This window comes from Nothoprocta perdicaria, unplaced genomic scaffold (assembly GCF_003342845.1).
Source record: "Nothoprocta perdicaria isolate Ctin4 unplaced genomic scaffold, notPer1 scaffold_8, whole genome shotgun sequence".
In the NCBI taxonomy this organism is placed as follows: Eukaryota; Metazoa; Chordata; class Aves; order Tinamiformes; family Tinamidae; genus Nothoprocta; species Nothoprocta perdicaria.
The window spans coordinates 1,214,388-1,241,415 of NW_020456087.1; the positions used below are offsets into that span (position 1 = coordinate 1,214,388).

General features: G+C 37.7%; 2 protein-coding genes across 2 annotated transcripts; both read left to right on the forward strand.

Annotated features, from left to right (window-relative positions):
• The first annotated feature begins 4,421 nt into the window (after window positions 1-4,421).
• Window positions 4,422-6,129, forward strand: LOC112958038 (formin-1-like). Its single transcript, XM_026051844.1, has 2 exons — window positions 4,422-6,037; window positions 6,121-6,129. The coding sequence occupies exons 1-2, from the start codon at window positions 4,499-4,501 to the stop codon at window positions 6,127-6,129; spliced, it is 1,548 nt and encodes a 515-aa protein (XP_025907629.1). The 5' UTR covers window positions 4,422-4,498.
• Window positions 5,974-27,028, forward strand: LOC112958029 (formin-1-like). The gene is made up of 3 exons (XM_026051832.1): window positions 5,974-6,037; window positions 6,121-6,401; window positions 26,803-27,028. The coding sequence occupies exons 2-3, from the start codon at window positions 6,188-6,190 to the stop codon at window positions 27,021-27,023; spliced, it is 435 nt and encodes a 144-aa protein (XP_025907617.1). The 5' UTR covers window positions 5,974-6,037; window positions 6,121-6,187; the 3' UTR covers window positions 27,024-27,028.

Consider the following 27,028-nt stretch of genomic DNA (forward strand, 5'->3'; position numbering starts at 1 on the left):
GACTTCCAGCACATTGCTTCTGCAGAAATACTTGTTTAACTCCTGCAATTGAAAGGGTTTTGTCTCTTTCTAAGTGTTTAGGCCGCTTTAATATCTCTTTTCCCCTTCATTTTTCTGTCTGTGTTCCTGTGCTTTTTTCTTCTCTTTATGTAATTCTGTCTTTCAGACCCAAAAGCACATAGAAAGAGAATGTTAAATAATGAATTTTAGGGAACATATTTTTTAAATATCCTTTTAACTAATCAAAGAAAGTAGGGACTGCGTTTACATCAGGAAGCCTTTTTACAGGAAGCATAGTGTTGGAAACTTTTGTTTGTTTGTTTCTTGGTAGCCTGCATCTGCTATGAAGACAATGGCTTGTTGGTATTTTTAATTGAAGAAATATTATGGAGATCTAAGCCCCTGTGTAAGTAATCATTATTAAGAAATGCAATGAGCAAGACTGTTACCCTTTTAATAGACCCTTTTGAATTTTTGTACTTTTACAATAACTTTTTAATTCTCTGTCGCTTAGTGGAAAGCCTTAGGTAACCTCCTTCGCCGTGTGACTTTGAAAGAAGAAGGGCTCATGGGTTAGTGCAGGTCAGTAAAAATAGTTGGTTTGCCCTCAGAGCTGCTGACTGCACTTGCTGCTTTGCTCAGGAGCTGTAATCATTCTAACGCTTTAGCCAGGATGTTGAATGCAGAGATTCCTGTGGTTGTGTTGAAGAAATAATATTGAAATTGCACCATAAATCTACTAGCAGATTTGAGACATAGCACAACATTGTTCTTCGGTGCAAAAAACAAAAAACTTCTTTGCCTTTTTATCACATGATTGTGACTATTTTTTTTTTTTTCTGTCTGGCATATATTGGAGTTGCTTGGCTCAGACCATAGAAAGAAAAACACATAAAAGGGGTCATTCTTGATAGCGGCATGAAGAAATCCGCTGTTTTAAACCAAGCATTTCAATAACGTTTACACTGTAGACTGACATAACTGGTGATGTTACCATTGTATGGAGGGGGAAAAATCCCATCATAAATACTTTAAGCTATTAGTGGAATCAGTAATTTCAATATAATTCAGATTTTGTGGTCTAGACTTTTTAAAACAATTTCTGAGAACAGGTTGTGTGGGTAGTGCATTCCGCTTACATTTGCTTCCCGTCCTGACAAGTCCAATATCAAAATTATTGTCTCTTTTTCATTTTCCATGCAGTGAAAATGTTCTATGTAATAATAAATTTTAGTTTTAACTTCTTACGAGACAATGTTCTGTAAAAGACTGAGAACAAGAACAGGCAAGTTTGGTGCTTGAAAATATTTCTGTTCCTAATGAGGTACTGAGTTCTTGTTCTATTATGCAGACCATCCAGAAAGTTATTAAAACAACTTTAATTGACTTTACAGCAATATGTAGATTGTATTTGTTAACAAAGTGGGAGTTTTAAATTTCAAGACTTTGAGATGTCCTTTCTTCAGATTACAAAGATAGTATATTTAGGGAGCAGAATTACTTTGTTTTATGGACTCAGTCCTGTGCTAGATTAATTTGGACAGAATGATGTAACCAAAGATTTTACTAAGATCTAAGGCATTTTAACCGCTTTGCTGGTGACTTCCCTTGTATTATTATTATTTTTGTTTTAACATAGATTTTTTTGGTATTCAAAATTCTACATTGTGGATTAGCGTGATGACTTTCAACCTTATGTTCTATGTTATCCTTTCATGCGTTGCAGTAATTTGTTGGCAAGGCTGTTTAATATGCTTGGCTACTTCTCTTGTGCCATTGCATGAGATTTTTAATTTAATAATATGATTCTGATGTCTGGCATAGACTATGTAGGTTTTTTAAAAGCCTTAACGACTCTTAGCTAACTTAGGTCAATGCTTGTGAAGTCAAGAAGAAAGAAATTTTAAGCTAGTATTGCTGACAGAATATGATAAACTGTTAAGTAATTAAGTACAGTAATCTTGAAATCTTTGTCACATTCCAGTAAACAGAATATAGGATTGTAGTGTGAATGCTACTGTTAAGAAATATTTATTTATGTCTGAGCTGTAACACATGGTCTTTACAAGGAGATAATCACTTTGATCTTTCTAGTGTTACCATTTCTCAGTAATTCAAATGATAACTTCATAGAAGTATATTTGAGGTGCTCAAGCAAGTGGGCACTCAGTAAACCTGTTATTACTATTTTAAGTAAATAAATACTACTTTTCCACTTGGATCCTTCTGTCTACCATTTTACCTTGGCTCATATAAAGAGAGATATAGAAAGATATGGGTGTGTTAATTAGCTATATAACACAAGACTGAAAAATAGTAATAGCAAACTCATCACCTGATAACACTCAGATATTGCAGAGAGCTTGGAGGGCCAAAATAAGGAATTCCAGTTCTTGGTTGCTTGAGCATCAGGGAAAGGAGGAAGGTGGCTCATGATGCAGAGCATGGTGAGCAGTCCTGAAGCAGTGGAGATCTGGCTTTCCAAGAGCACTTTTGAAATTGCAAAATTGTGTGACTTTATATACGTTGCCCCCCCCGCCTTTTTATTTTTCTTTTTTGGTGAGAATCCGGGCTAAGCAGATTAGAACTTGAAAGCACTTGGCTGAAAGCACTTATCTTGAAATCTGTTTGTGTTTTGGCTCAAGGTACAGTTTGGTGCAATGGCAAACTGCTACCATAAGAAGTGCTAGCAGAAGGTAGCATAAATACCACCAGGCCCTACCGCTTGGCTTTCTGCAGTTTAATGATGCGTAGTTTAAAGACAGCTGCTGTGATGGAATTGTTCTTGGATGGTTTTACTTCTCTATGTGAGTCTATGAAACAACAAGCCCGTCTTCCACAGCAGTACTGATTTAAAGTGTTGGACTTTTCCAACCCCTTTCTATTCCAGCCCCTGACCTTAATCATGCCGCATAACTATGGACCGCTGTGAACAAAATAAAGATGACGTGACCCTGACAGAAGATTCTTTGTGCTATTAGGCTCTCTCCTTAGGCTGTTTCCTCTTCCCTGAAGGATTATACACAGTCTTTGCAGGACTGAGCATGGTGTTAGTATTTGGCTAGCGTGTAGAGTGATCCCACTTGAAGTAAATGGAAAGCTTGGAATTATTTAAATAATATTATAAATAGATGCAACGCTTTAATGAGACTAAAATTACTGCAAAAAAATGACTACATGCTGGTTAGGGGAAGATGTTTGAGATAAATATAGATTGCTTCTCAGAGCTAGAATTCAGTAATTATTCATGTTGAGGTTATTGGTATCACGTGGTATCTGATTTTCTGCATGCTACAAACTGATGCAATATTTCAGTATTGAAAAAACATGACAATATAGCAGGTTGATGCAGTTATTACTACCAGAGATTAAGTTCAGGTATTATGAGATGATAGAAAGTTCTGATGGGCTTGTGTATTGAAACAAAGAAACATTCTGTTCAACAAAGAGAAGCTTTGGAGCAGATGCTCTCCAGCTTTGCAGGCTGCTGGATTTGTTGCTGAGCTCTTTCCCTGTTAGTTAAGTATTTCCTAGCAGCTGCAGACTGCTCTATTCTACCTGTGCGATCAGAGTTTCTTCTGGATAAAAGGCTAATTTAATATTCGAAAGGAGTAAGCCAACTTCTATAACATTATATAAAAGAACATAAATATATCACATATACATCTTTATTAAGATGATACAATGTGGTGTAGAGAAAGGGATATAACAAAATCAATAAATCTGTCTATAATAATACAATTATTATCAAAATAAACTTCTATGCTACCTTGTCTAGAAAGCCTTGCTTTTGCTCTAAGTATGCTAACCAAATAAACAGAGTCACATTTTTTTTTTTCTTCTTGCATCTTTTGATGTCCAGGTAGTTCCATAGGTTCATACAAGGTTAAAATTTTCAACCTTTCTGATATTTTTAAATGCTTGCTTGTGAATTTAGGGAGAGTTCTTTATACTGTGGTAGCGCCAGGATACTGCTGCTGTGTAACGCCTGTGTTACACAGCCAACGCCTGTGTAAAAAGATAGTGTATTTGTAAGATTTCTTTGTCTATTTGTTCATCAACAAGCAAACTTTCAGCAGAGAGGGGTAATAGGTTGCAGCATTAAAAAGTAAATCCTTTTTGAAACAGGTGGTTTAGTGAACATATTGTGACCTTATGTAAGAGCATTGACTGATATCTCCTGAGACAGAGGGATGGCGTATGGAAGAAGGATTATGATTCCAGCTGTGAGTGTTAGCAATATCATCCTTTCTGTGTCAGATTTTTCAAGGTGAAAGATGTGCATCAGAAAATCTTAAGAGAAAATTGTGCTTCTGCAGGTTGGTTATTTGTCATATTTAAGTTGCCATAATCAAGTTTGACAGGCTTTTCTTTATTTTTATTTTTTTCCCAACAGACAATACTATTGCTGAAGATTAGTCAGATGCCTCCCGCCCATTCCCTGCCTCATGTGCTATGTCATGCAAACTTTGAAACCCTTAGCACATAATTTAAGCGAATGACTAATTGGGCTGGCATCATGGAAGGCACTCATACCATCCTGCAATTGCACAGACCCATTATAGAGCTTTGTTACGTCAGCTTCTACCTTCCAGAGGGGCAAGTCAGAGGATTTACTTACAAGCACTGCGTGACTTTGGACAGAACAAGAAAACGCTTTTGTGATTGCTATCAGGTAAGGGAGAGATTGGAGGCGGAGCTGAGAGAACAGCCACAGGAAAGCTTTGGAGATATTTATTTCAAGCCAACTACCACGAAAGACATTCTCATTGAACTGTTCAAACTAACTGCTGAAAAGGAAAAACTATTGTCTACTCTCTTGAGTTCACATCATATTTTGGACAGTAGCAAAGGAAATTGGCAGGGAGATCTACAAAATGTTTCTGGGGGTTCAAAACTTCAAGGTAATGATAACTCCAGTATTATGCATCACCAGGAATTCTTGCTGGACTCTACCAATAAAGAAAGTTTTACTCATGAAAAAATTAGGAAATATAGAAGGAAAGAGAATTTTGAGGAATTCAAACAGAGGAAAGGGAAAAGAAAGGTACGCCAACAACATCCTCCTTTGCTGAGTGAGAAAGACGTGCAATTAGAAAATGAGAAGTTTTCTGCAGCATTTCCTACCAGGAGATTATCCAGTTCCTCTTCTGTCTCTGGCTGGCTAACAGTGAAAGATAAGGATGATTTAACAGTAGATTTGCAACCAGAAAGATGGATAAAAGAGGGATATTTTCTTAAAAGCAATAAACCTTTGAAATTGGATGCTGACATATCTGGTTCTGTGTCCAAAAGCAACAAGGACACGGTTCCAGTTGAACTATTGGATTATGGAGAAAGTATTCCTAAAGTTAGGAAAGTCCAGCAGAGTATCACTTTGGAAAACTTGCATCAGGACAGACTGTCTAACAAAACTGAGCCCTTAAATAAATCCACATCTGCAAAACGCTTGAAAGGTAACAAGTGCACTGAGCAGGGGTGCAAGGAGAAGCCCACAGTCAGAGCGGTTGCTAAAGCACAGCATTCAGGAGCCTCTTTTAAAAAGGTTGTAAGAACTCACGCAGAGCCTTTATGTGATTTTCAAGGAGATGAAGCAACTGCTCCTGCTCCCGCAGCAGCAGCCAGCGTGTTTGTACCCAGCACGGCTGCGTTCTCTGGAGCCGGAGCTGCTGGCACCTCTGGAAGCTGCGCGCCGCCGGAGAAGGAGCGCGATGACTCTGCTTCGCAGTACAAAGGAGAGCGAGTGCCCGCTCGTGATGAGTCACCTAACCTTGTGGGAGCAGTCAATAAAGCCCTGCTGAAAGTTATCCGGAGTGACAGTTTAGATGAGGCTGCAGAATGGAAGAGGCTGCAACAAATTCCGAGAGTAGACAGAAACCTGCCCGCCTCGGCCTCTGAGAAAAGAGCCGCCGTATCCGGGGGAAGCAGCAAGCGCTTATTTTTGAACCTGCCTGTAAATGAGTGTCCTGATATTTCTCAGACAAATAATAACCTTAAACTGGAAGAGAAAAGGCTGCCTTCACCCTCGTTAGTAGCAGTGAGTAATGTTTTTAGTACTTCATATCCACTATCTAATTCACACAAACAAATGTCACCTATTCCTTCTCCTTTATCTTCAAGATTGCCTAGCCCCCAGCTGCATCATCGGATTCTCCCGTTGCCTGCACAGAACCGGGAGGAAGAATCTATGTTCAGTGACTATTGTGGTGGGAGACACGCTGCTATAAATCTGTCTTTCAATGATTTGGAGCCACAGTTTTATCTGAAGTTCTCGGACCCTGGAGACCTGGGATTCGCCGTCAGACAGCCAGGCCTCCATCAGAATGCACCTGCAAGGCCCTTGGAGAGGCGCGCTGGCCAAGAGAAATTCACTGCCCCGACGCAGCTGCACTTCCGTCCAGGTCAGTCCTATTTCATGCATTTTTAAGCTAGCAAATTGACCGACCATGAAAGTGTCAGGTGAATGCTTTAATATTATTAATAAAGTCTAGTATGTAATACTAGGCTACAAAAATATTTTTTACTGCTTAAGACGGATTGAATAACTGCTTAAGAAAAAAAACAGTAATCTTTTTAAGATTTACTTTCAGATGCGTTGCTTTATGTCAGCATGTATTTGTTACTGAATGACCTCTTAACCCAAGTTAAGCAGGTGCTCAGACAGGAAACATATGAAGCTTTAGTATTTCTTTCATTGTTAACTACATATGGTTGCCTGACTTACTAAGAAAGGCATGCTAATATATCAACTAGTATAATATCTTAATTGCCTAAAAATCCTTCTGTGAAAGGAAAAGTGAGAAAATGTTTGTATATTTACTTTCCTTTCTTTTTTTCCTATGTTCTTCTCTGTCAAAATGTTGTGATAACTTTTGTTATCTAAGGCATTCTTTTTGCTCTGACTTAACATATTGAATTTTATATGAGCAAGCTAACTTTTGTGGCCTTAAATATAGGACCAGAGTTTTGCAAAGTTAGCTATAAAAGCTTGATGAGAATTCCTTAATAACAAAATGATTGCTTTTAAAAGTATTGTGTACAAGAGTCATATATGCTGTATTTGAATAATATGCATGGGTGTATACATAGATATATACTGTGGATATAAATAATAAATATAATATAAAAGGTGCTGCATACTGGACAGCAACCTTGGTTAGACACAACTTCAGCGTAGATATTTCTTTTCTGTTTCTGTGAAGTGGAAGCGTTGCTGGAGCTATAGAGGTCTAGATGTGCTGACCTATGTGTGTTATAGGGAGAGCTGACACTCTAAAAGGGAATAAAATACTAATTAACAAGCTTAGAATTTTCAAGGCAAACAAAATAATTTTCTCTGGTCTTAAAAGAGGAAGCAAGGAAAAGTTATTTAGAATGCTGTTTGACAAGTTGACTAAGCTGATGCAAATACTCCCTAACAAGAAAGATAGGTGCTAAGTTGACATTTTCCCTTGCTAGATTCCTGCTATGGTGTGGAGTCCCATCCCTTTCATTACTTCTTGTGCTAATTGATGTTTTTTGTGTGCTAGTTTAGCTCACTAAATCAGCAGAAAGTTCCATCCCTTTAAGAGACCAAAAGTAGTATGGCTCAATCTTTTCCTCCCCCTTCATATTAGTATTGTTTTAACCCATCTTTATCATTCCCTACATGTGGAACTGGATCTATTGTGATGCTATTTATTTATTTTTAAAGCCCTAAGCTCCCTTCTCTTCAACAATAGCAGCAACAACAACAAAAGAAGCCCCAAAGTCCTAGCTATTAAACGCAACATCTTGGTGGAGAGAACAAGGGCAAACACAACACCTTAATTCCTGTTTACAACTATCTTGCAACATTAATACAGGTAGAAAATACCAGTGCAGCTTTCTGAAGGACACAATGGTATTGTTCTGTTTCAGTGCCCATGTATGACTGCGTGCCAGCACTACTATTCATATGCAGACACTACTGAGACTCTAAGGAAGAGTCTCCTACATTGCCTGCATATATAAAACTACTTAGGATTATAGAACTTTCTGTATTGCTGCTAGCAAGGGTTGAAATCTTTCTTATTGACGATGATGTCTTGAATGTACCGCTGCCCTCTAAAATAACGTAAGTCTAAGTTGATGATCATAATGCAGTAGGGCAAATGATAGGCCGTGCAAGTAATGTTGAGACTTGTGGCTGTGATTTGGATGTATAGACATCAACTCAAGGAAAAGGGAGGAAAAAAATGTGATGCTGGATCCTTACCCAGTTCCTCCCATGCAGGAACAGCAAGATACAAGACTTGTTCAAATTTGTCTTTAGTGAGGCTGTTCATTTTTTTGTCAGTCAGTTTGTACAACCAGTCAGCTGGTTTATTTTGTGCCCTAAATGTGGGATTATGAACAGTTTTTCGAAGTTATGCTATTGTCACGGTTTGTGACAATGTACTTCAATACCGAAGAACATTTGGGACCTTTCATTACCAATGTAACTTTGTATTGGGAAATTTTCAAAAATGGATTAAAGTATTTTAAGTGTAAAACCTCTGAAGTTTGCAGTTCAAATAATGAATTAGACTTATCATGCAGCTCTACAAATAATTTTTCATTCTCTTTTTCAGTTGTTTAAATCCTAAGGTGGTTCACTCTGGATAACTAGAACATGTTCTTACAGTCAAAGCAGAGGCAATTAGCCGAGGCAGAGGGCCTTTGGTTATGTGCTTCCTTCTTGGCTGGTTTGTTTTTTGCTACAGCAAAACCAACTTTTTTTTTAGATTTTTTGTTTGTTTTTTTTTTTTACACCAAATTTGCAAATATTTGATGCAAGTTTCATAGTTGCACAAAATAATTAACTTAAAAGTATAGATAGTATAGGGTCTTCCTTTTGAAATAAAAGCTGTGGCCCACTATTCTATATTAGCAAGTTAATAGTTAACTGAGAAGAATTTCTAGTTCAAAAATAATTACTATATAATTTTCTTGGGTCTTGGGTAAACGGGTCTGGGAATTAACATTCCTGGTTTTGTATACAGTACTTCCATTTGAATTATCAAAGTTCAAAATAAAAGCTTAAGAGTAAATTAAGGCTTTCAAGAAATAATAATCTCTTTAGCATCAAGCAACAAGAACAAAAGTGCTAGCACTTAAATGTTTCATAAAAGGGTATTTACTAAATCCTCAGAAATATGTCCCTAGGAAGCCTGTTCTGTTTTAGCATACAAACACATTATGTTTTCCCACTCCTTACAGTACTCAAGTTTGCTTTTGAAACCATCTTCAAAATCCTTACCTATATGTCTCAGGGAAAGATTTTCTGAATCCTTTCAGTTGGTCCCTATGTTTCTCTGTCAAGGCAATGTTAGATAGAACATTCTGGGGAGAAACTCTCCAGGGCTATTTTGTTTAATTAATACAGAATGATGCTGACATGCGGTCTAACTAAGTGTTGTTGGAGACAGGAGGAAGATTAATGGTATTTTTAGCAGTTATTGAAGTGAAATGCGAATAAAAATAAATAAACCCCAATTATTTATGACCAGCCTTTGTGACTTAAGTCGGTAGTGCTATCGCATCATCCCGGGAGACTGGCCTTGTTTTATGTCAATAGAAAAGACTGGGTTGCGTCATTCAACACACTTCATATATGTAAAAATGCTGCTGTGTGTAAAAAGAAAAAATTGTAAGGAGGAAGGGAGAATGCAAGAAAGAGAATGGATGAGATGGGTGATGTTGCTGCAACCCTCTCAGCCAAACAAGATCACTCATTTTTCATGAGGAGTCGTGAGAGAAGAGTATATCTGATTTAAACACAGGTATTGAAAATTAGAAGACTGTAGAGAAACTGAAACCGTCGTGTGTGGCATAGCACAGTGATTAAAGCTAGTGCCAAATAATAAGGTTAAGCCTACGATACTCAAAGGGACAGGTCTGTTCTCTTCCTCGTCTCGCCTTGTCGCGGCAAAGGCCTCCTCTCTCATTAGCCCTGACACTTTGAAACAGCCCCGTGCTTACGTTCCCTTCTGGCTGTTTGAGTCAGTTCACCAAGCAAGTTGGAGACAAAGCCAGCCAGGAGAGGAGTGAGGAGCTCTGGCTGCTTTAGCGAGCTAAATGGGCTCACTAGCAGCCTGACGAAACCCAGAGCTCCTGGGAGGGAGGGAAGGGGGCTGCGCTACCGGAGAGCAGAAGGGACAGGGGGAAGATCCCTGCTGGCAGCAGAGAATCATTAAGTCTCAAATATTTTGGTTGCATCCTGAAACGGGCTTGGGTTGGCTAAAACAGAAACTGTTGGGAATGGCAAATAGAGATGAATGAGATGGCATGGTGATTCAGAGAGGCTAGGATTTTTTAGCAGGTAGAGTTGGCCCACTTAATAATAGCTCAGTGGGACTTAAGAGCGAGAGGAGATAGTTGAAAAAGGGGAACTGGAACACGCTGGATAGGGAGTCTGGTCTTTGCTGGAATGGAGACTAGGAAGGAAGTATCCCAAAACAAATGGAGCGGGACAAGTTGGAGTTGAGAGGATTCATAGTTTGTGGGAAAATATATATGAGCGTCTCTTACTTGATGTGTGGCATGAATGTAAAAATTCCAGTCCTGCTGATGATCCATGAAGAAGTCAGTATGTTACAGGGGATTTTGGAGAAGTAGGGAAGAGAATGGAGGAAGAAAGATGAAGTGTTTTTTTATTGTTATTTTTAGTCTGAAAAGTTATAACATTTGCTGTGATATGCGGAAGGTATCCTCAGATTACTTTGCAAAACCATTTAATGTAACTGCCTCCAAAACCCAAGCGCTCCTTGGAATATATCCAGACAATTGCAGCTGCATCTATCCTTGCTGATTGTTAGATGGAGGATACTGTTTACTTTGTTATTGTGGTGCAGATTTTGTGGCATTTGGGTTGCTCTAAATGATAGGTATCTGGTGATAGGTATCTGAGGACACAATCAAAAATGACTGTGGTGGTAATTTTATATATTTCTTGATAGGTATGCACTGCTGTTTGAAACCGTGCCCACTGTTAGTGGCTGTCTTTCAGAGACCCATTTTACAGTTTTAACTCATGATGAGAGTCCCTAAAACGATAAGGGGATATTTATGGTATTACGGAGAAATATTTGAATAATTGTCTTTCTATTCTTTAATTGATCCAAAATCATCATATTTCAGTTATCAGAGGTTTTTAAGGGAATAAAATATACTAAGCTACATCTGCATTGTGATAATTCTAGTATCTAGTGATTGAAAAGGACTTTTCTGTAACCACGCTCTGAGAGCTGCCTTGACTCCTAACTTCCAATAACATTTTCCTGGGCTCATCTGTGTTTACATTGTAAGCATGGCTTGCTTACATGTGAATTAAAGCTGTTCTACAAGACATGCCAGATCCATAGTCTTCATTCTGCATGTTGCTAGTTCCGAACTTAAAATAACAGGCTGAGGTATCACGTGAATAAGTCTCAGCTTTGAATTTGCTTGGCTGGATTATTGTTAACTGAGAAAAAAAAAATAATAATATTTGTGAAACTGGGCTAAAAAGACTTCTAGTTGAAAAATGAGGGGCAGGCCAAGTTGAAAAGGGGCAAACAACGTAAGAGAAATTCAATAACAAGATCTTGTGATGTGTTCCTGTCCCATGGTTTTGGAAAATGAAGTTTCATATAAACAAAGCTCTGTTTGAAGGTTCTTTCAACAGGAGACAGATGATATTATGTTGAGTTTGATGTTCCCTTTATAAGGAAGGGATGAGTTTATAAATATCTTCTCTAATTGAAGTGGTTCAGAGAATTGCTAATGAGCATTTTGAAAACACTATAGAGTTCTGTCCACAAGAAATATGCATTTCATGCGGTAAGTTTGCATATAGGTCAACAATGATGCCTAGTTTCTCCCAAGTAATTCACATGAAAGCAATATACCTGCATGTGTTGCTTCACTGAAACAGCTCATTCAGAGAGCATGTCTTTTGAAGATGAAGGAGTTAAGGAATGAAGAGATGAGTAGAAGGAAAATTGCTTAAAAAAAATTGATAAATGAAATTAGATTTTTCATGTTTTTCCAAATCTGAGTGAATATTCCAGGGTCATATTTCACAGTTTTTCTAAGCAAAGAAAGAGTTCATAAATGCATCAAATTTATAAGATGAATTATAGCTCAAAAGTTTGGAAATAAACTTGGATCTTATAAGTCAATATCGGTCATTTAAGGTCAGTGCTTTCCCATTAAGACTATGAAATAATTCTGTGTAATACAGTCCAGATGAACAATAATGAAATTTCATATTCAATCTATTGTCTTAGTAGAGCCAAAATGGTTCAATACATTGCTGACTTGGGAGGGAGCAGTCATAATTTATATTTCTCAGGTTATCATCTCTGCCAAATTCACCTATCTCACTGCTGTTAATTCCATTCACTTCTCTTCCAAATCTGTCTTATTTTGTCCAGTCTAAAATCTTGCCATGTCTCTGGTATCTTTATGGGAACTGTTACACCTAAAGGCTCAGTTTGATTAAGCTAGAGGTAATTATTTCTGAGATCTCTGCAGCTCTTGCCTGTCTGATGTATCAGTAGATATTAATCACCATAACTGTAATGATAATAGATCATTAATATTTCTTACCAATGAAGCCCAAATCCTTACAGCAATGTTAACAATATAATCGTGCTGCACTGAAACTGTAGATTTATAGATGAAAATTAATGTCGACAAGACCAAGGCTGAGGTCTGTGAGTTAAAAAGACCCTCTGAAGGCTGACCTTGAGAGATGCTGTGAACAAATAGCTCCTGTTCTGGTTGAATAACTTCCCAGCATGACACACTTAAGCAACAGTTATATTTTCGTCTCTCTCTAACATGTGACTTTCCAGTCAAAGGCAATCAGTGAGGGGAAACCAAGTGAATTAAATTGGAATGAAAACCAGAGACAGCTTAATGTTTTATGCTGGTCATAGATTAACAATTTTGCGTTCCGTGGGACAAAAGGCCAGTGCGTTCACACTGGTTTCCAGTCTATGCTCTCCGTTTAAGACGTTTATAATGAAGTGGACTTGTTTTCTCATCATTATATGGAAAAAGAATATCTTGAAATTGAATACTAACACAATATGGAAGTGGTAATGCATGCGTGTTATACGTGCATATGTTTCCGGGTCGATTAAAAACAACACAAGTCAACAGAAATGGTTCTGCTGATGTTTTTTCCTGCTGAACAGGATGATATATAAACTGAGCTCAAATTCAAGTATTCACCTATGTAAGTATAAACTCATCATGTATGTAGGAATCTTAAAAACTCTGATAGCTGCTTTTTGGGTATTTTATCTCTGAAAAGTGCGTGTTTTGGTATTGGACCAAATCAAACTTGCAACAGTGGCAGCAAAATTCTGCTTATGCCCTATTAAAAAAGGTGCAGTCATTCTGAGCTTGGTTACAGGAATGGAACTTGAATACTCATTTCGCTTTTAAAATTACTTAGAATTATATGTAATGAAAATGAATGCAATATATGCAATATAAATATACGTATCGGTATGTATCAAATAATTGTAAATAGTACTTCATTAAATGTGATATTAAGTCTAAAATAATACATTTTACTAATATATATAACTAGTGAATACTATTTAGAAGCTACTAATATGTTATCTTAGTCATTGCATTAAAATACTGCATTTAGCGATTTAACAATGTGTTTAACTGTTTCTCAGAAGATTTTTGAGGGAGGAGGAGGGAGAGGATAAGATTATAACTAGCTTTAAATTTGGGTTACAGCATCCTCTCATTTCTCCAGCTGATTAGGATTTTTCCCAAGCAGATTATAAAAGACCTTTTCGGGCTTGTGTGTTGTATTGCTGGGAGTAATGAGATGAGGAGAAAACTGGAGAGTTGTTGGATGTCTTTTAAAAGAGGAATTTTAAAGGCTGAGAGATGAGTAAAGAACCAGAGATGAGTAAGGAAGGAGCAATAAATAAGTCACAGTTCCTCACCTGAGTGATGTTGTGTCTTCACTGCTATGTAACATCAGTTTAATTATGGCAAACAATTTGATTTTCATGACTAGAGAAATTAGGCTAAGATACTGTTTCTACATCCACTAGGGAAGACTTACAGATTCAGATTATTTATTTATTTATTTATTTATTGCATTGCAGATCACATTGCAGGCTTTTTTCTTTTCTTTTTACTTCCCTCCCCCCCATTTGGAACTTACAATGTTGAAGTATTAGTCAGCAGAAATTGATCCAAGTTCTTTGGTGCACTTAAAAACATTAATTTCTGTTATTGTATGCAGTGACAAAATAAGCATTTTGTGTAGCTCTCCACAGTTTGGGGAACATGTCTTTGAGTTTGGTGTTTAGCTGCTATGAAAGTGAAATCTTAAGGGTGGGTGCTTTTTTTTTTGTTTGTTTGTTGTTTGTTTTTTTAATTCCTTTAGAAAGTAATAAAATGAAGTACTGGTTTTCTTTCTTCTGCTGATTTTGTCTAACTCTAGACATATATATAACCCTCAAAGCTGCTATGTTATGCCTTTTCATGTTGTTGTAGTGAAAAATTTCCTAACTTGGATCTACTAGTATTCCTGTCAATAAGGTACTTATATACTGTATTGGAACAAATGTCTACATTGTGCACAGGCTACAGAGGGTGGTCATGATTATTTGGAAGCTACAACAGTTTTATCAGAAGATGTTTTAGTAAAGATTTTGTAAATAACAGCCAAATGTAGAAGTTTGAGGTCTGGGATTTAATTTAGTCCCTTTTAAACTTCTGACACTTCAAAGTGACCTTTGTTTGCCCTTAAACTGAAGCAATGAAGTAAGTGAAATGTTGAAAATGTTTGAAAAACTATATTCAAACTTGCAAAAATCCATATTTTGAAGCACATTTTAAAATGAATTTATGGGGGAGAGGTTAGTTTGGTCTTTCTAAAAATTACCATTGCAATTAGAACTTGAGCCTATTAGGGATATACCGATAAATAGTCTTATTTATGCCAGTCTGCTTTTTCTTCCTTTGGAAATGCTGACTTAACAAAATAAAATTTATTTCTGAATCTTTCAACCAGATTGCAACATTCTGTAAATGTATCTTTATTCTGGAAGAATTATACAATTTGGACAGAACAAAAGATATGCTCTAGGTAGTAAAATATTTTTTACAGAAAACTGTCATATAGGACCGAAGTATTTATTTATAATTTTTAATGCTGCTTTTCCCTCATATGCTTCTTTCCTGACCTGTTGACCTTTTTACAGTTTTTTCTACCATATTATAACAGATTAGCCTTTAAATCTGACACACAGAGAAAACGTAGTTTTAGATGCTATGAATTTACAAAAACCACCATATGAATTTCCAAGAACAGTTTGCTCTTCCTTGTGATTCACTTGTACTCTACTTCTATATTTAATTATGCAGGTTATGCTTAATTATGCAGGCACAAAAGCTGTTTGTCATTTAACGCTGGGTAGAAAATGCTTTGAAAAAACCTTTGTTTGAAAAATGTTTTACTTTTAAGCCTTCAGTCTTCTAACCTTAGTAGCTAGTTTATAATCCAGGAGCCAATGTTCCTTTCAGTTTTTTTCTTGCATTTTCCAAACTGCACAAACGTCCTTCCTAATTGTTTTTTGCTTAGTTTGATGCCTTCATCTATTCTGAAGACTTTTGCTCCACTCAGTGGATTAACAAGAGGCCATTCCTAATTACCTCAAAAGACCATATTTTCATCTCCTCAAACACTGGAAGTCCAGCCTTTTCCAACAAGGTGGCTGGATAATTTTTGCAGTGTTTCACCTCATGATCCAAGCAAAAGATTTGTTTCCATTTTGTCATATTTTGATGACTGGTAAAAACTTTAGGATAGAAGGTTATTAAAAGATGTCATTCACAGTTTTTCAGAAAATGGAGCCTATTGTGACACAAGTTCAGATTTCCAGAAGGACAGACAAGCGAGTGAGAAGCATCTCTTCAGTTAAATCCAGTGAGACTTTCTTCTCCAACAACTCCAAAAGGAATTAAAATTAATCTAGAATGTGCAGATAATTGTTTTTTAAAATTAAATGAAATAGTTCTTTTTGCCCTCTTCTGTGGTATTTCTTACCACTCACTTCCAAGCTCTATGTTTTTCTTTCCTCATTTAATTTGATGTCAGTTGGGGTAATGCAGGTGGTTCACATGAGATGGGTCATGGAGGTGTGTTTTCATTGCGTGGTTGGCCCACGCCCAGAACCTCCTGCCCTCCTCCCTTCCACTCTGCTCTGTGAGACTCACTTTGTGGGTACTCCTGCTGTTCAAAGAATAACCCACGCCTGAGAAATTGTGTGGTCACTCTTGCTAACATACGTCTGCCCAGACCTCATACCTGTGTCAAAGCTTCATGGCAGCGCTGCTGTTAGTTTCTCTCTCCTCGGGTGTCTGTGCGCCTTGGTCATTCCAGCACAGAGGAAGCAGTGCTAGTTTTCTTCATGTGGGTTAGGTGTGACTGCAGGTTCAAAGGGGATTTCAGGCTATAAACATGGCTGTGACGTAGCCCAGGTTTAGGGCATTAATAATGTGGCTGGTGAGTGAGATGGAGCATGAAAGCAATTAACGTTGGAAGAGAAGTTGCAGCTCTGTCATCTGAGTTCTCTTATGTGTAACTCTCATTGAAATTGATGTTAAATGTGCAAATTTGGCTGACAGCTGGGTGTTCTGGCAAAGCAAATGAAATGTCTCGTGGAATTCAACTATGTTGTCACTCAATTGCTAAAAACAACATAAAGCAATACTTAATATTTAAACTACATGGCTTTGAATAACTATGGTAACTTTTGCACCCATCCTGTTGGTGCTGTGTTTGTGAACCACATATAAAGCATAATTCTTATTTTTCTTGCACAGCAGTCGTCCTTACTACTCTTCCACGGCCCCTTTATTTCTTCTGATTTATTCCTGTCACTTCTCTCCTTCATGTGTCTTTTGCTGTTTTATCAGTACCTTTTAAAAGGAAGAAGCTCCTACTTTGCATGTTTCTCCTGCAAGCTAGTCGTCACAAGGAGTGATCTCGTTGCTTGTTTTAACACTCTAGAAAACTTCCTGTAATACCGTTTGACACTTGATTGTGAGGGAATTCTGAATAACTGAGATGTTATCTCCTTTATACATCATCATCTTTAGATCTTGTTTTTGGAAGGAGCAAAAGCATCAGGAGAAACTCAAGAGTACTAGTGGGAAATGGGTATTTTCAGATTTCAGCTTCACTGAAGAGCATTATCAAGGGTTCCTTGGTATTTGGTGAACTTCAGAGCACTTTTGCAGTGAACAGATTATAGGAGTTGTCATCTGCCTTATTTAGGAAGTCAAAGTAGGGACCAGTTGAGGTGCCTTAAGTAGGTATCTAGCGCAATTTTAGATGCCCTAGAATGTCTAAGGCCCAGCAAATCTGAGCCTTATGACCTTTGTGGAGTGGGGTGAATTAATTTAAGTATGTGTGATGACATACAGGACTTGCTTGTAGGCAATTGAATCTCACTAAATTGTATATTGATACGTTGGTTTATTTTTATTGCAGAAATATTAATATCTATCCAGTGAAATTCATAAAAATTGAGTTATTCTTTCTAAAGAAAAAACAATCCTTATAAAACACTTCTGAACTTCCATCTAGAATCGCATATGTTTTGGTTCTTCATAGTCTGTCGTTATTCATTTTTATTCACTTTAAAAATTGAACTTAATTCTGCATGCTTCCTTCTGAGAACTACCTACAATTGCATTCACATTCCTTGTTAAGTGTAATATTGTCATTGCTTTGGATAAATAGTGCTGGATCCAAATCAATCTAATTTCTTAAATAAAACTTTAACTATCATAGAAAACCTGATTGCTAATACCAGTTTTGAATGCTAAAGTAAAACTCAATGAAAAAAAAATATAGCATCTGCTCTCTGTCAGTGCAGCACGGTGTTTACTTTAGCTGACTTGGAACTGTAAAGCTTAACAGAGCGTGTTGGGATTATCTGGAAAATGATTTTATGGTCCTCAGTCCACTGGAATAATATCCCTTTGTGTTATCTTAGTAGGAAAGTTGCTCAAGTGAAACTTATTGCACTTCTTGGTGATACAAATACAGGGGTCAGGAGGACAAACTACTTTACAGATCTTTGGCCGATATGCAAAATTTGCCTAACAGGTTCACTCCTACAACAGAACTGTTCCTGCCCTCTCGCTTGCTTTCTTTGGCATCTACATGTTGAAGATGAAAGGATTTTAGAACAGGAAGTTTGCCTCTTTTGTGACTCAAGGATATGACCAACAGCGCTTGGGTGTCTTTCTCTCATACAGTGTTGTCCTTTGGTTTGGCCTCTGTTAGTCACTGTGTCTCGAAGGAGAAAAACACCCTTTTCAAGGACAGTCCTCAGTGCCTGTGTAATTTGAAGCAAGTCTGAGAGTGACTGTGTGCCGAAGATCTACTTTAGTAGTGATGATGCCAAAGCAGACTTATATGCTGAATGGCCAACAATTACTAAATGGTGATTTTATGTTTTTAACAAAAACGTAATACTGGCAGCCTCGAGATTGCTGGACTGCAGTAGTTATTGATATTTGTATGGTCCATTAGCATGCCAGTGAAGAATTTCGTGTGACAAAATGCATTTGGCTAATGAACAACCTTTTAATTAGTCCTTGAATTTTCAAAACAATACTGCCTTTTACTTTCCCTCGGTAATGTAATATAGCTGCATGGAATTGCTGAAAAATGAACTGAATGAGAGAAATATTTTTAAGTGCATTAAGCAGATGACTTGCTAGCTGCGTAGAAGTCTAAAGCTTTGCTTTGGTCTGCGGCCAACAAAAAGGCCTAGTTACATAATGGGGATTTTTGCTTCTCCTTCCTAGTAGAACCTCTTGGATTTGGGGAAAACTTGATAAAGTTATTTACAGTTTCTTCTGATAGCTTCTGCAGTAATTTTGACTGCTAGTGTTATCGAGTGGACCTGGAGTATCTTGCGGGTGTTTTGCAGTCAGCTGAAAGAAGGCCTTGCCGTAAAAAAAAAAAAAAAAAAAAAAAAAAAAATCACTAAGTTACCAAGCTTGATTGGTTTTAGTGTGTATGTGCATTAGAACTGAGGCTGTGTAATGTTGCTTTTCATGTTGGCAGTGACTTAAAATATCTATAGGTACAAACTGTGTTCAAAAATAATTTAGGAGGTAACAATTGAGGTAACTTTTCTGCCTGTTTTTCCATTTGTTTCTGGTCAGTGCTATGATCAGGTTAACTAGATAACTACTACAGATTAACAGCTAACTACTATAGTTAGCTAATCCTTTATTGAAAGTTATTGTAGTAAAAGGGAAATGACTACTGTTAAAATGAGTTTATGTTAGAGATGGCATCTTCCGTCCTCCCTTCTGTCCAGCAGTTCCTCCACTCCTAGTCCATGTCCTCAGCTACCATCACTGACTATAAAATCAATGTTGCTTGTGCCTGAGGGCAAGCATCCTCATCTGACTTGACTCAACTGTGTGAGGAGCAGGAATCTATTTTCTGAATACTGACTAGCATCTTTTTCTGCTGCTCAGGCTATATTTGCTCAGGAAATTGTGAAGTATGGGGCTGCCAAGGCTTGTATGGGGGTCCGTGAAAGCTCTTAAATGGTTGTAATAAATCGTGTGATTGCTTTGGGTGAATATATGTAATGGCTGTACCCTGTGACTTCAGTTTTTACTTTGTAAGGCATCAAGTGTTCATTTCATTGAGAAGCGGAGTCACTCATTTGTATCAAAATGTTGACAGTACAGGGACTGTGATAGGTGTCGAGTTTCCTGTCTGAGTACCGAATTTCCAACTGGCAACAATTTTTAATAGCTGAAGAGAAGCCAAGCTTCATGAATGCCAGTATAAATTAATGTTGAGTTCACAGATGTTATTCACGTAGAGCACATCTCGCTGCATATTTACAAGAAAAATCAGATGTTAGGAAAAGCTTAAATATAAAGTGAATGGTTTAAAGCTTAATTTATTCAAACTAAAATATATTTTAAGCAATCTATTATCACTTCCACACCCCCACATTTTCACAAGGAAAGTTATCTAAATAGATAGCTTTTTTTTTTTCCCTCTTCCCTTCTCTCCGAAGTACCACTCACCTCCATCTTTTTATGAAAACTGTGGAAGCTGTGAGTATTCATCAGTTAGGAAAAACGGAGGAGAAGTCACAGTGGTCTCTGGAATGGAAAAGTCAGAAATGTCATTAAAAAAAAAAGGAATAAAGAAACGTATGGATGTTCTACAATTGAATTGAGAAAGAAGATGCCCTCTAAATTATTTTTTTAACAGATTCATTATCCTGTGTTTAATACAGTCAACTCATGCCTGGCAGGGGCAAAGGGGCTGTGGAGTGCCTTTGGATATATTAGAAACAAGGCTGATAAATGCAACATACATAAAATAAGCCATTCAAGATCACAGTTTTAAAAAGCAATGAAAAACAATGGCAGGGACACTTGTCTGAAGAGCTTCTCATGCTGGTACTGAGTGTGCATGGTGCGGTGCTGCACGAGGTGCCTCCACTGCCTTTCCTGTCACCCCATATCGTGTGAAGCCCTTTTGACCAAAGCCCACAATGATTCCCAAGAGAATTCAATTATGTTCAACTGAGAGACACTGTGAGCATATTCAAAAACTATATCCTCTCTAGAATGTCTTGATAGCTGAGGGGGCTTGAATGTATGGGAATACCTAGTTCAGAAGGTTTGCAAGATGGGTGATCAGTTTGCTTGTTCTTGGTCATCTGCTTTTCTGAACACTGCAAAGGTCAGGCCAAGAATGTGGCCATAAGTTTACAGGCTAATGTTTCAATGGTAATGATGGTACGATGTAGGTAAGAGCGTAGCATGGTTTTTTGGTTTCCATAGGCTGGATCTTTGAAAGTTTGAATGCTGAGGAACATCTAATGTTTCTTGTTCTTGAGGTCAGTAGTGAGCCTGAGTGCACTGATGACATGCTGAAAAGAATATTTCTGTAAGAGTAATCTGTTTCTGTTGGCTATGACCATCATTCCCAGCTGTCCCCAAGCATGTGACCATTGCAGAGAGCCTATCAATTTTTGCTTCAGTGTTGGTTAAGCTTAAAAAATAGATACTGGTTGCCACATGGCATGCCAGTGAACCTAACTATAGTTTCTTGTGAGCTGAATTATCAAATAGCTATGTGTTAGAGACTGCTGTGTCTGCTTATTTTATAGTTGTATATATAGATCATCAGTTGTATATATACATCATATAGATGTATATACCTGTGTTCTGCAGAAGAGAATGGAAACTTTCTTGGTTCCATCCAGGACAGATTCCTTAATGACTCCAAATTGTGTTGATCCTACAGTTAGAGACACATTTTTAATGGCTTTGAATGCAGATTTCTGTAGCTTAATAAAAAGTTATGTTTTAACTTTTCCCAAGCAGTATATGAGAGACATCCTGTCTTCCAGTACTCATATAGTTAAGTATGCTGACTTTTCAAGTTCTTTCTATCAGGACTTCCTTTTTTTCTTTTTTTTCTTCTCTCCCTTCTGCTCTCCTAGAGAAGTGCAGCTTTTTGAGAATATACGTTGCCAAGAAAACCTTTGAGTAGCGCTCAGAAATTAGAGTGCACATAATCTCCTTAATTGGAATCCTTTCACAATCTGTTTCTTCATTTTGGGCAACTTTCAGCCCAGCTCCCTCCACTTATCACTTCCTCTCCTTTGTCCCTACGTTTTACATCTTAAGTGGCCTGGATACTCTCACTGCTCTGTTTCTTTCTGCCTTCTATTCACTCATATATGTTGCTTGCATCCTTCTCTCTCTATACTTTAAGTATTTTGACAAGTTGCAGGTTTTTATTTACCCCCTTGGTTTTTTTTGTTCAGTTTTAGATTGGAGACTCATTTCTGCTTTTAGACAATAATCCAGCTCCCTCCCTCTCGTGAACCCTGAATTCTTATTTATTGGTTGGTTATGTGTTTTTTGTTTTGTTTTTGCATGAAGTGTGTTCTATCTTTCTTTTTTTGAAATCGTCAATTCTTATGTACCGTGTTATTTCATTTGCCTAATATTAAACACTCTGCTAACCAGGAAACTTAAAGTGACTGTGCAGGTTAAATCTCTAATCATATCACAGGCTGGCACAGAAATACATGGCAAGTTATAGGACTTGGATATATAAAGACAGTGCCTTAAAAAAAAGTGGGAGGAAGGGGAGGAAAGCAGTATATTGCTTAAATATTGCAAAAATTATTCACTAATATTTTTCTTTAGCAGTTTTATATCACAGTTTACTTTGTATTTAGTTACTTGGTACTGAACCAAAACATTTTCTTATGAACATAATCAGTTCTCTGCCTTTCTTCACTGGACAGTGCCTTTTACCAGTTTCTAGAAAAACGTCAATCTGTAATATGTTGGATTTAATACCCTTTAATTTTTTCTAGACTTTTCTAGTTTTTTTTTAATCAGAAATATATTTTTAGCTGACCACCAGAATGTCATTAAGCAAAAAAATACTTCGAAAGGAGAAATTATTTTGCAGAGATCAGCTTCAGTTTCAGTTGCTTTTTGCAAACATTTACAAAACATTCCGTCTGCAGGACTCCTGTCCCCACCTGCAGGATTTCTTCCCACCACCACAGCCCTAGGTGCTGTATAAGAAGCTGTAATCTCTTTTCAATGAAATGGGGAGAAAAGCTGGACTAGAAGTAAGGAAAGATAGCAGAAAACCAGGCTGTGCTCAAGCTTATTCTAGAATTTACAGGTTGGCAACTGCCTCTCAGGGATACGGTGGGGAGATTCTCAACTGCTGTCAGGTTTAGCTGGTTGGTCTCCATGACATAGCGCAGAATTTTGAAGAGATACTAATTCTTGTCTGAAGCCAGGAAATTTAAGGAGGTTTATTAACCAGAATGCACAGATGTGTTGAATAATTGCACAGTTAATACTCTTGGCTATCTAATTACTGGTTTTAACGCCGCTATCTCAGACCTTCCAGTCGGCTGTAGGGAGGATAAGAGCAACGAAGATGTTGACGAGACCTCGCAGGTTTCTAAGTTGCCTCTGCCGCTGCTGGTGTGCCCGAGCAGGCAGGAGCAGCGGCGCAGGTGCGTCGCCAGGCCGTCCCGCCAGCGGAGGGACGGGCTCGGAGGGAGCGCAAGAGACACCAGGTCTGTTCGGTCTTCGTGTCGCCTCATGAGCTCCTCTGTAAACATCTCTGTCCATTACAATTCGCTGGGTTTCGTTCAGTTGAGGACTGCTGGAGTGAGTGTACAGGGACTGCGGAGGGGCCGAGTTACGGAGAGCGCGGGAGCAGCAGAGCGGGGTCAGGCGCCGTGGCTGCGAGCAGCCCTGTCCTCCATCCGTCCCCGTGGGAACAACAGATGGCAGCAGGCGCCCGCGCCTGGCTGTTAGTGCTGCAGGCAGGGCTGGTACGAGGCATTGCCTCATCTGGATAAGCTACACAGCCTTTATTTAAGGCCGTTCAAACAGCAACTGCACTCTCTTTGAAGCTGTTTGTGGTTTATTTTAACTAGGATCCCCTTATTTTAACTAGGATCCCCTTCTAAGATGTCAAATCGGCTAAGGTGCCTAAAGTGTCAGTAGTTGCATTTCAAAACTCCTAGATGGAATATCTATGTGAATGCATATATGCAAGTGTCTGGATATAGATGTATAAAACATATATGACACTTTTTTAACATATACTTGAGCAATTTAAAATATTCATTATGAATTTACACACAGCTACAGCAGTTGCAGGAACGATCTGAATTTCCTCTTGGTAGATTGCAGTGTGTTGCCAAAAAAAAAAAAAAAAAAAAGCTCTTCCAAAAACAAAAAAACCAGGGTATGAAACTGAAATTGCTTAGCTCGATAAATTAAAGGTGCTTAGGATGTACTGCATATTTTTTCATACCACAAATCACTAACTTCTTAATTTATAATAGAAACTACTGTGTTCTCTAACAGCATAAAAGTANTGAATTTCCTCTTGGTAGATTGCAGTGTGTTGCCAAAAAAAAAAAAAAAAAAAGCTCTTTGAAAAATGTAAAAAGCAATAGAATGCATCTGTTATAAATGACAGCGATAAATTAAAGGAAAAATACGGCCAGTTTTTTGAAAGGTTGGTTAAAAGTGAATAGTTCAGATGGGTGGAATGCAAAATATATGACTCCTCAACAAAAACTATTTCCATGTCAATTTTTTCTTAATGGTAATTATGTGCTATAAGGCTGCACAGAAAATATTTGCGATAGGATTTAATTTCAAAATAAGAGTAAATATTTTGTTTTACATGCTTACTCAACTTGTTCAAGCAAAAACTGGCAGTAACTAAACACAGATTTCAACTTAATGCTGGGAAGTGTGAAAAGAGTTTCAATGACAAACCCTGTGTCCTCAAGAATAGTTTCTATTGCTTCTGCAAATGAGTTTCACAGAAAGCTGAGGCTGACAGGACTTCTAGAGACCACCTAGTCCAGCACCTCTGCTCCAGAGGGTCACCTAAAACACCATGTCCAGGATCCTCTCAGATGGCTTTTGAGCACATCTCTGAGGAAGGAGTCTCTACAGCTTATCTGGGCAAACTCTTCCAATGCTAGTGTGTTACCCTCACAATAATGAAGTTCTTCTTCATGTTCAGATAGAACTGTCTGTATGATCTTTCCAAGAGTGGAAGAGTAGCCGGGTTTTCAGCAAGGCTGCTGGATGATGTAATGCACTGACAGCTGAGCAAATCTGAAAAATGCAGCTCCCACTTCTGTAGGTTTTTCCTACTCCTCCCTCCATGTTTCATCCTTTGGATGGGTGTTCCCACTCCCTGGACCCTTTGCTGAACTAGTTTGACTTGCTAACATGGAGGTTTTTGCCAAGGTAATTATCTGTTTGGTTAGTGAGGTGAATCCACTTAGCACAGAGTCAGAGCCAGAACTGGTGAGGTAGGATGTGGAGAGCTTGAGACCAGGTACGCAGGAGTCCGTAATGATGGGGAAGGGAACTGCCTTTCTTGGTAGTAACAATGAGATCTCATAATGTGTAACTTCACCATCAGAGCTTTTAAAGGTATTTATAAATTTTTATTAATTCAGTGTGCCAAGTACTTGCAAATGTGTGACAATAATTTACAGTCCGCCTGCTTCTACTCGGCAGACGGTGAATAGTGAATATTCAGTAAAACTGTCAGTGGCTGAATCAGTGGACTAGTGGCAAATATAAATTTGAAATTTTCTGAGAAGAAAAATTTTTTAGGAATCATTTCAATTTTATGTAGCAGAAGCTTCTTTAGAATTTTTCTCCTTCATAAGTTTTCAATAAAGTACATTGCAAGTACAAACATGTCTTTTAAACTTTTCTGTGCTTTTGCTTTAAAAAGATAAAATCTGAAAGTTTTTAACCATTAAAGTAACATATGATGACAGAGGACCAAAAGGAAAAGTATTTTGTTGAGTGTATAAGAATACAGTTTCCATCTAAGATGTACAGAAAAACTGATTCAGAAACTAAGTCTCTCTTTTAATATGTCTTTTTAAAGATGGTACATATGGACTTAATTATGTCTTAGAATATGCTGACTTGCATTTGACCATCCTGACACAGTTTCATATTATATGCAGTGAGACACTTTATAAAGTTATATATATATATGTAATTCCCTTTTTGCGAAGATTGCTGTCCTTTGATAAGATCTCATTTTAAGGCACTGCTAGGGGAATAGAAAGGCGGATGAGTTTATTCACACCCAAAATACTGGGTTGTATGTTATGAAATATGTTCCCCAACCTGAATATGAAACATGTACTTTGTTGTTCTTTTGTATTTATAGGCTTAGGTATTGCAGACATTTCACCTAAAAAAGGAGAAAGAATTGCACAAACCAGCATTTCCACAGAACCTGAAAGTTCAGTCTCAGTTGTACCCCCCAGGAGAAGGAAAGAAGGACAATGTTTAGTCTGAGCTGTTTGAGCTTGCTGGACACAGTGCAGCTTCACAAACAGCTCCCCTGGCACAGCACGACCAAGGGGAGCTGTGCTGGAACTCCACTGCGAGGCGGAAAGGGAGTAATCGGTGGAGAACAGTCTAACTTGAAACAGATGTCTTGTGAACTAACCTTAACCCAGTTCTTTGGAATCATCTCTCTCTTGATTTGTAAAAACTGCCGTAAGGGGCTTGCAGATACCAGGTCTTACTAGGGAAAGATGACTTTTCTCTTTCCTTTGTGTTTGTGTTCTGTCATGACTTTGGAGCCAGATAGGGCCTTGAAGGACCCCAAGAGAGGGATGTTCTTTCTGTGGCTTATGGCTATAGAAAGATTATAGTAAAGTCTACTTTTACTGCTTATGGAAGGTATGACTTATCTACATCCTATAAAAGGTGTAACTGTAGACTACTTGCTATTTTTGAGACTCCAAATAAATTAGCAATTTTTATGAGAATGAGAACCAGATATTGCTGTATCCTTTATTGAACTAGTGTTTTACCCCTTTTACATTTGGAGTGTTCAGTCAGCTGTTCATCTAAAAATATACAGGCATAAACATATATATACAGCAGATATAGAAACTGATTTTTTTTCCAGGGACAATATAATTACTGTACCTTGAGAAAGAGGATGGCATTCTTTTTTTTTTTCTCCCTCTATTTTTTAAAAAATATGTATTTAATTAAGAATATGTATTCTTAAATGAAACCAAAAAGTATAGCACATTCGTGAGCTTAAAGGCATACGTGGTGGTCATGTGTCCTGGAATTTCAAAAGTATAAAAAGCTTTCTGTACACAGAAATTATCTGCAGATACAGACAATTATTTTATTTATTTTATTTAGGTATTCCAGCAGAGACTGTTCTAAAGGATGAACGGCTGGCTCCTTTGGATGTGGCAAACAGAGATGAAGATACCTGGGTTTTGGATTGCAGATTGGGGCAGTCAAACCCATTTACTGATTCAAGTGAGAAGGAAAAAATCAACAGAAATATATTACATTTGAGTCTGGAACTGAATGTGAGTAGAACTCTATGCTGTATTGGATTTCAACAAGTATGTTGAAATAT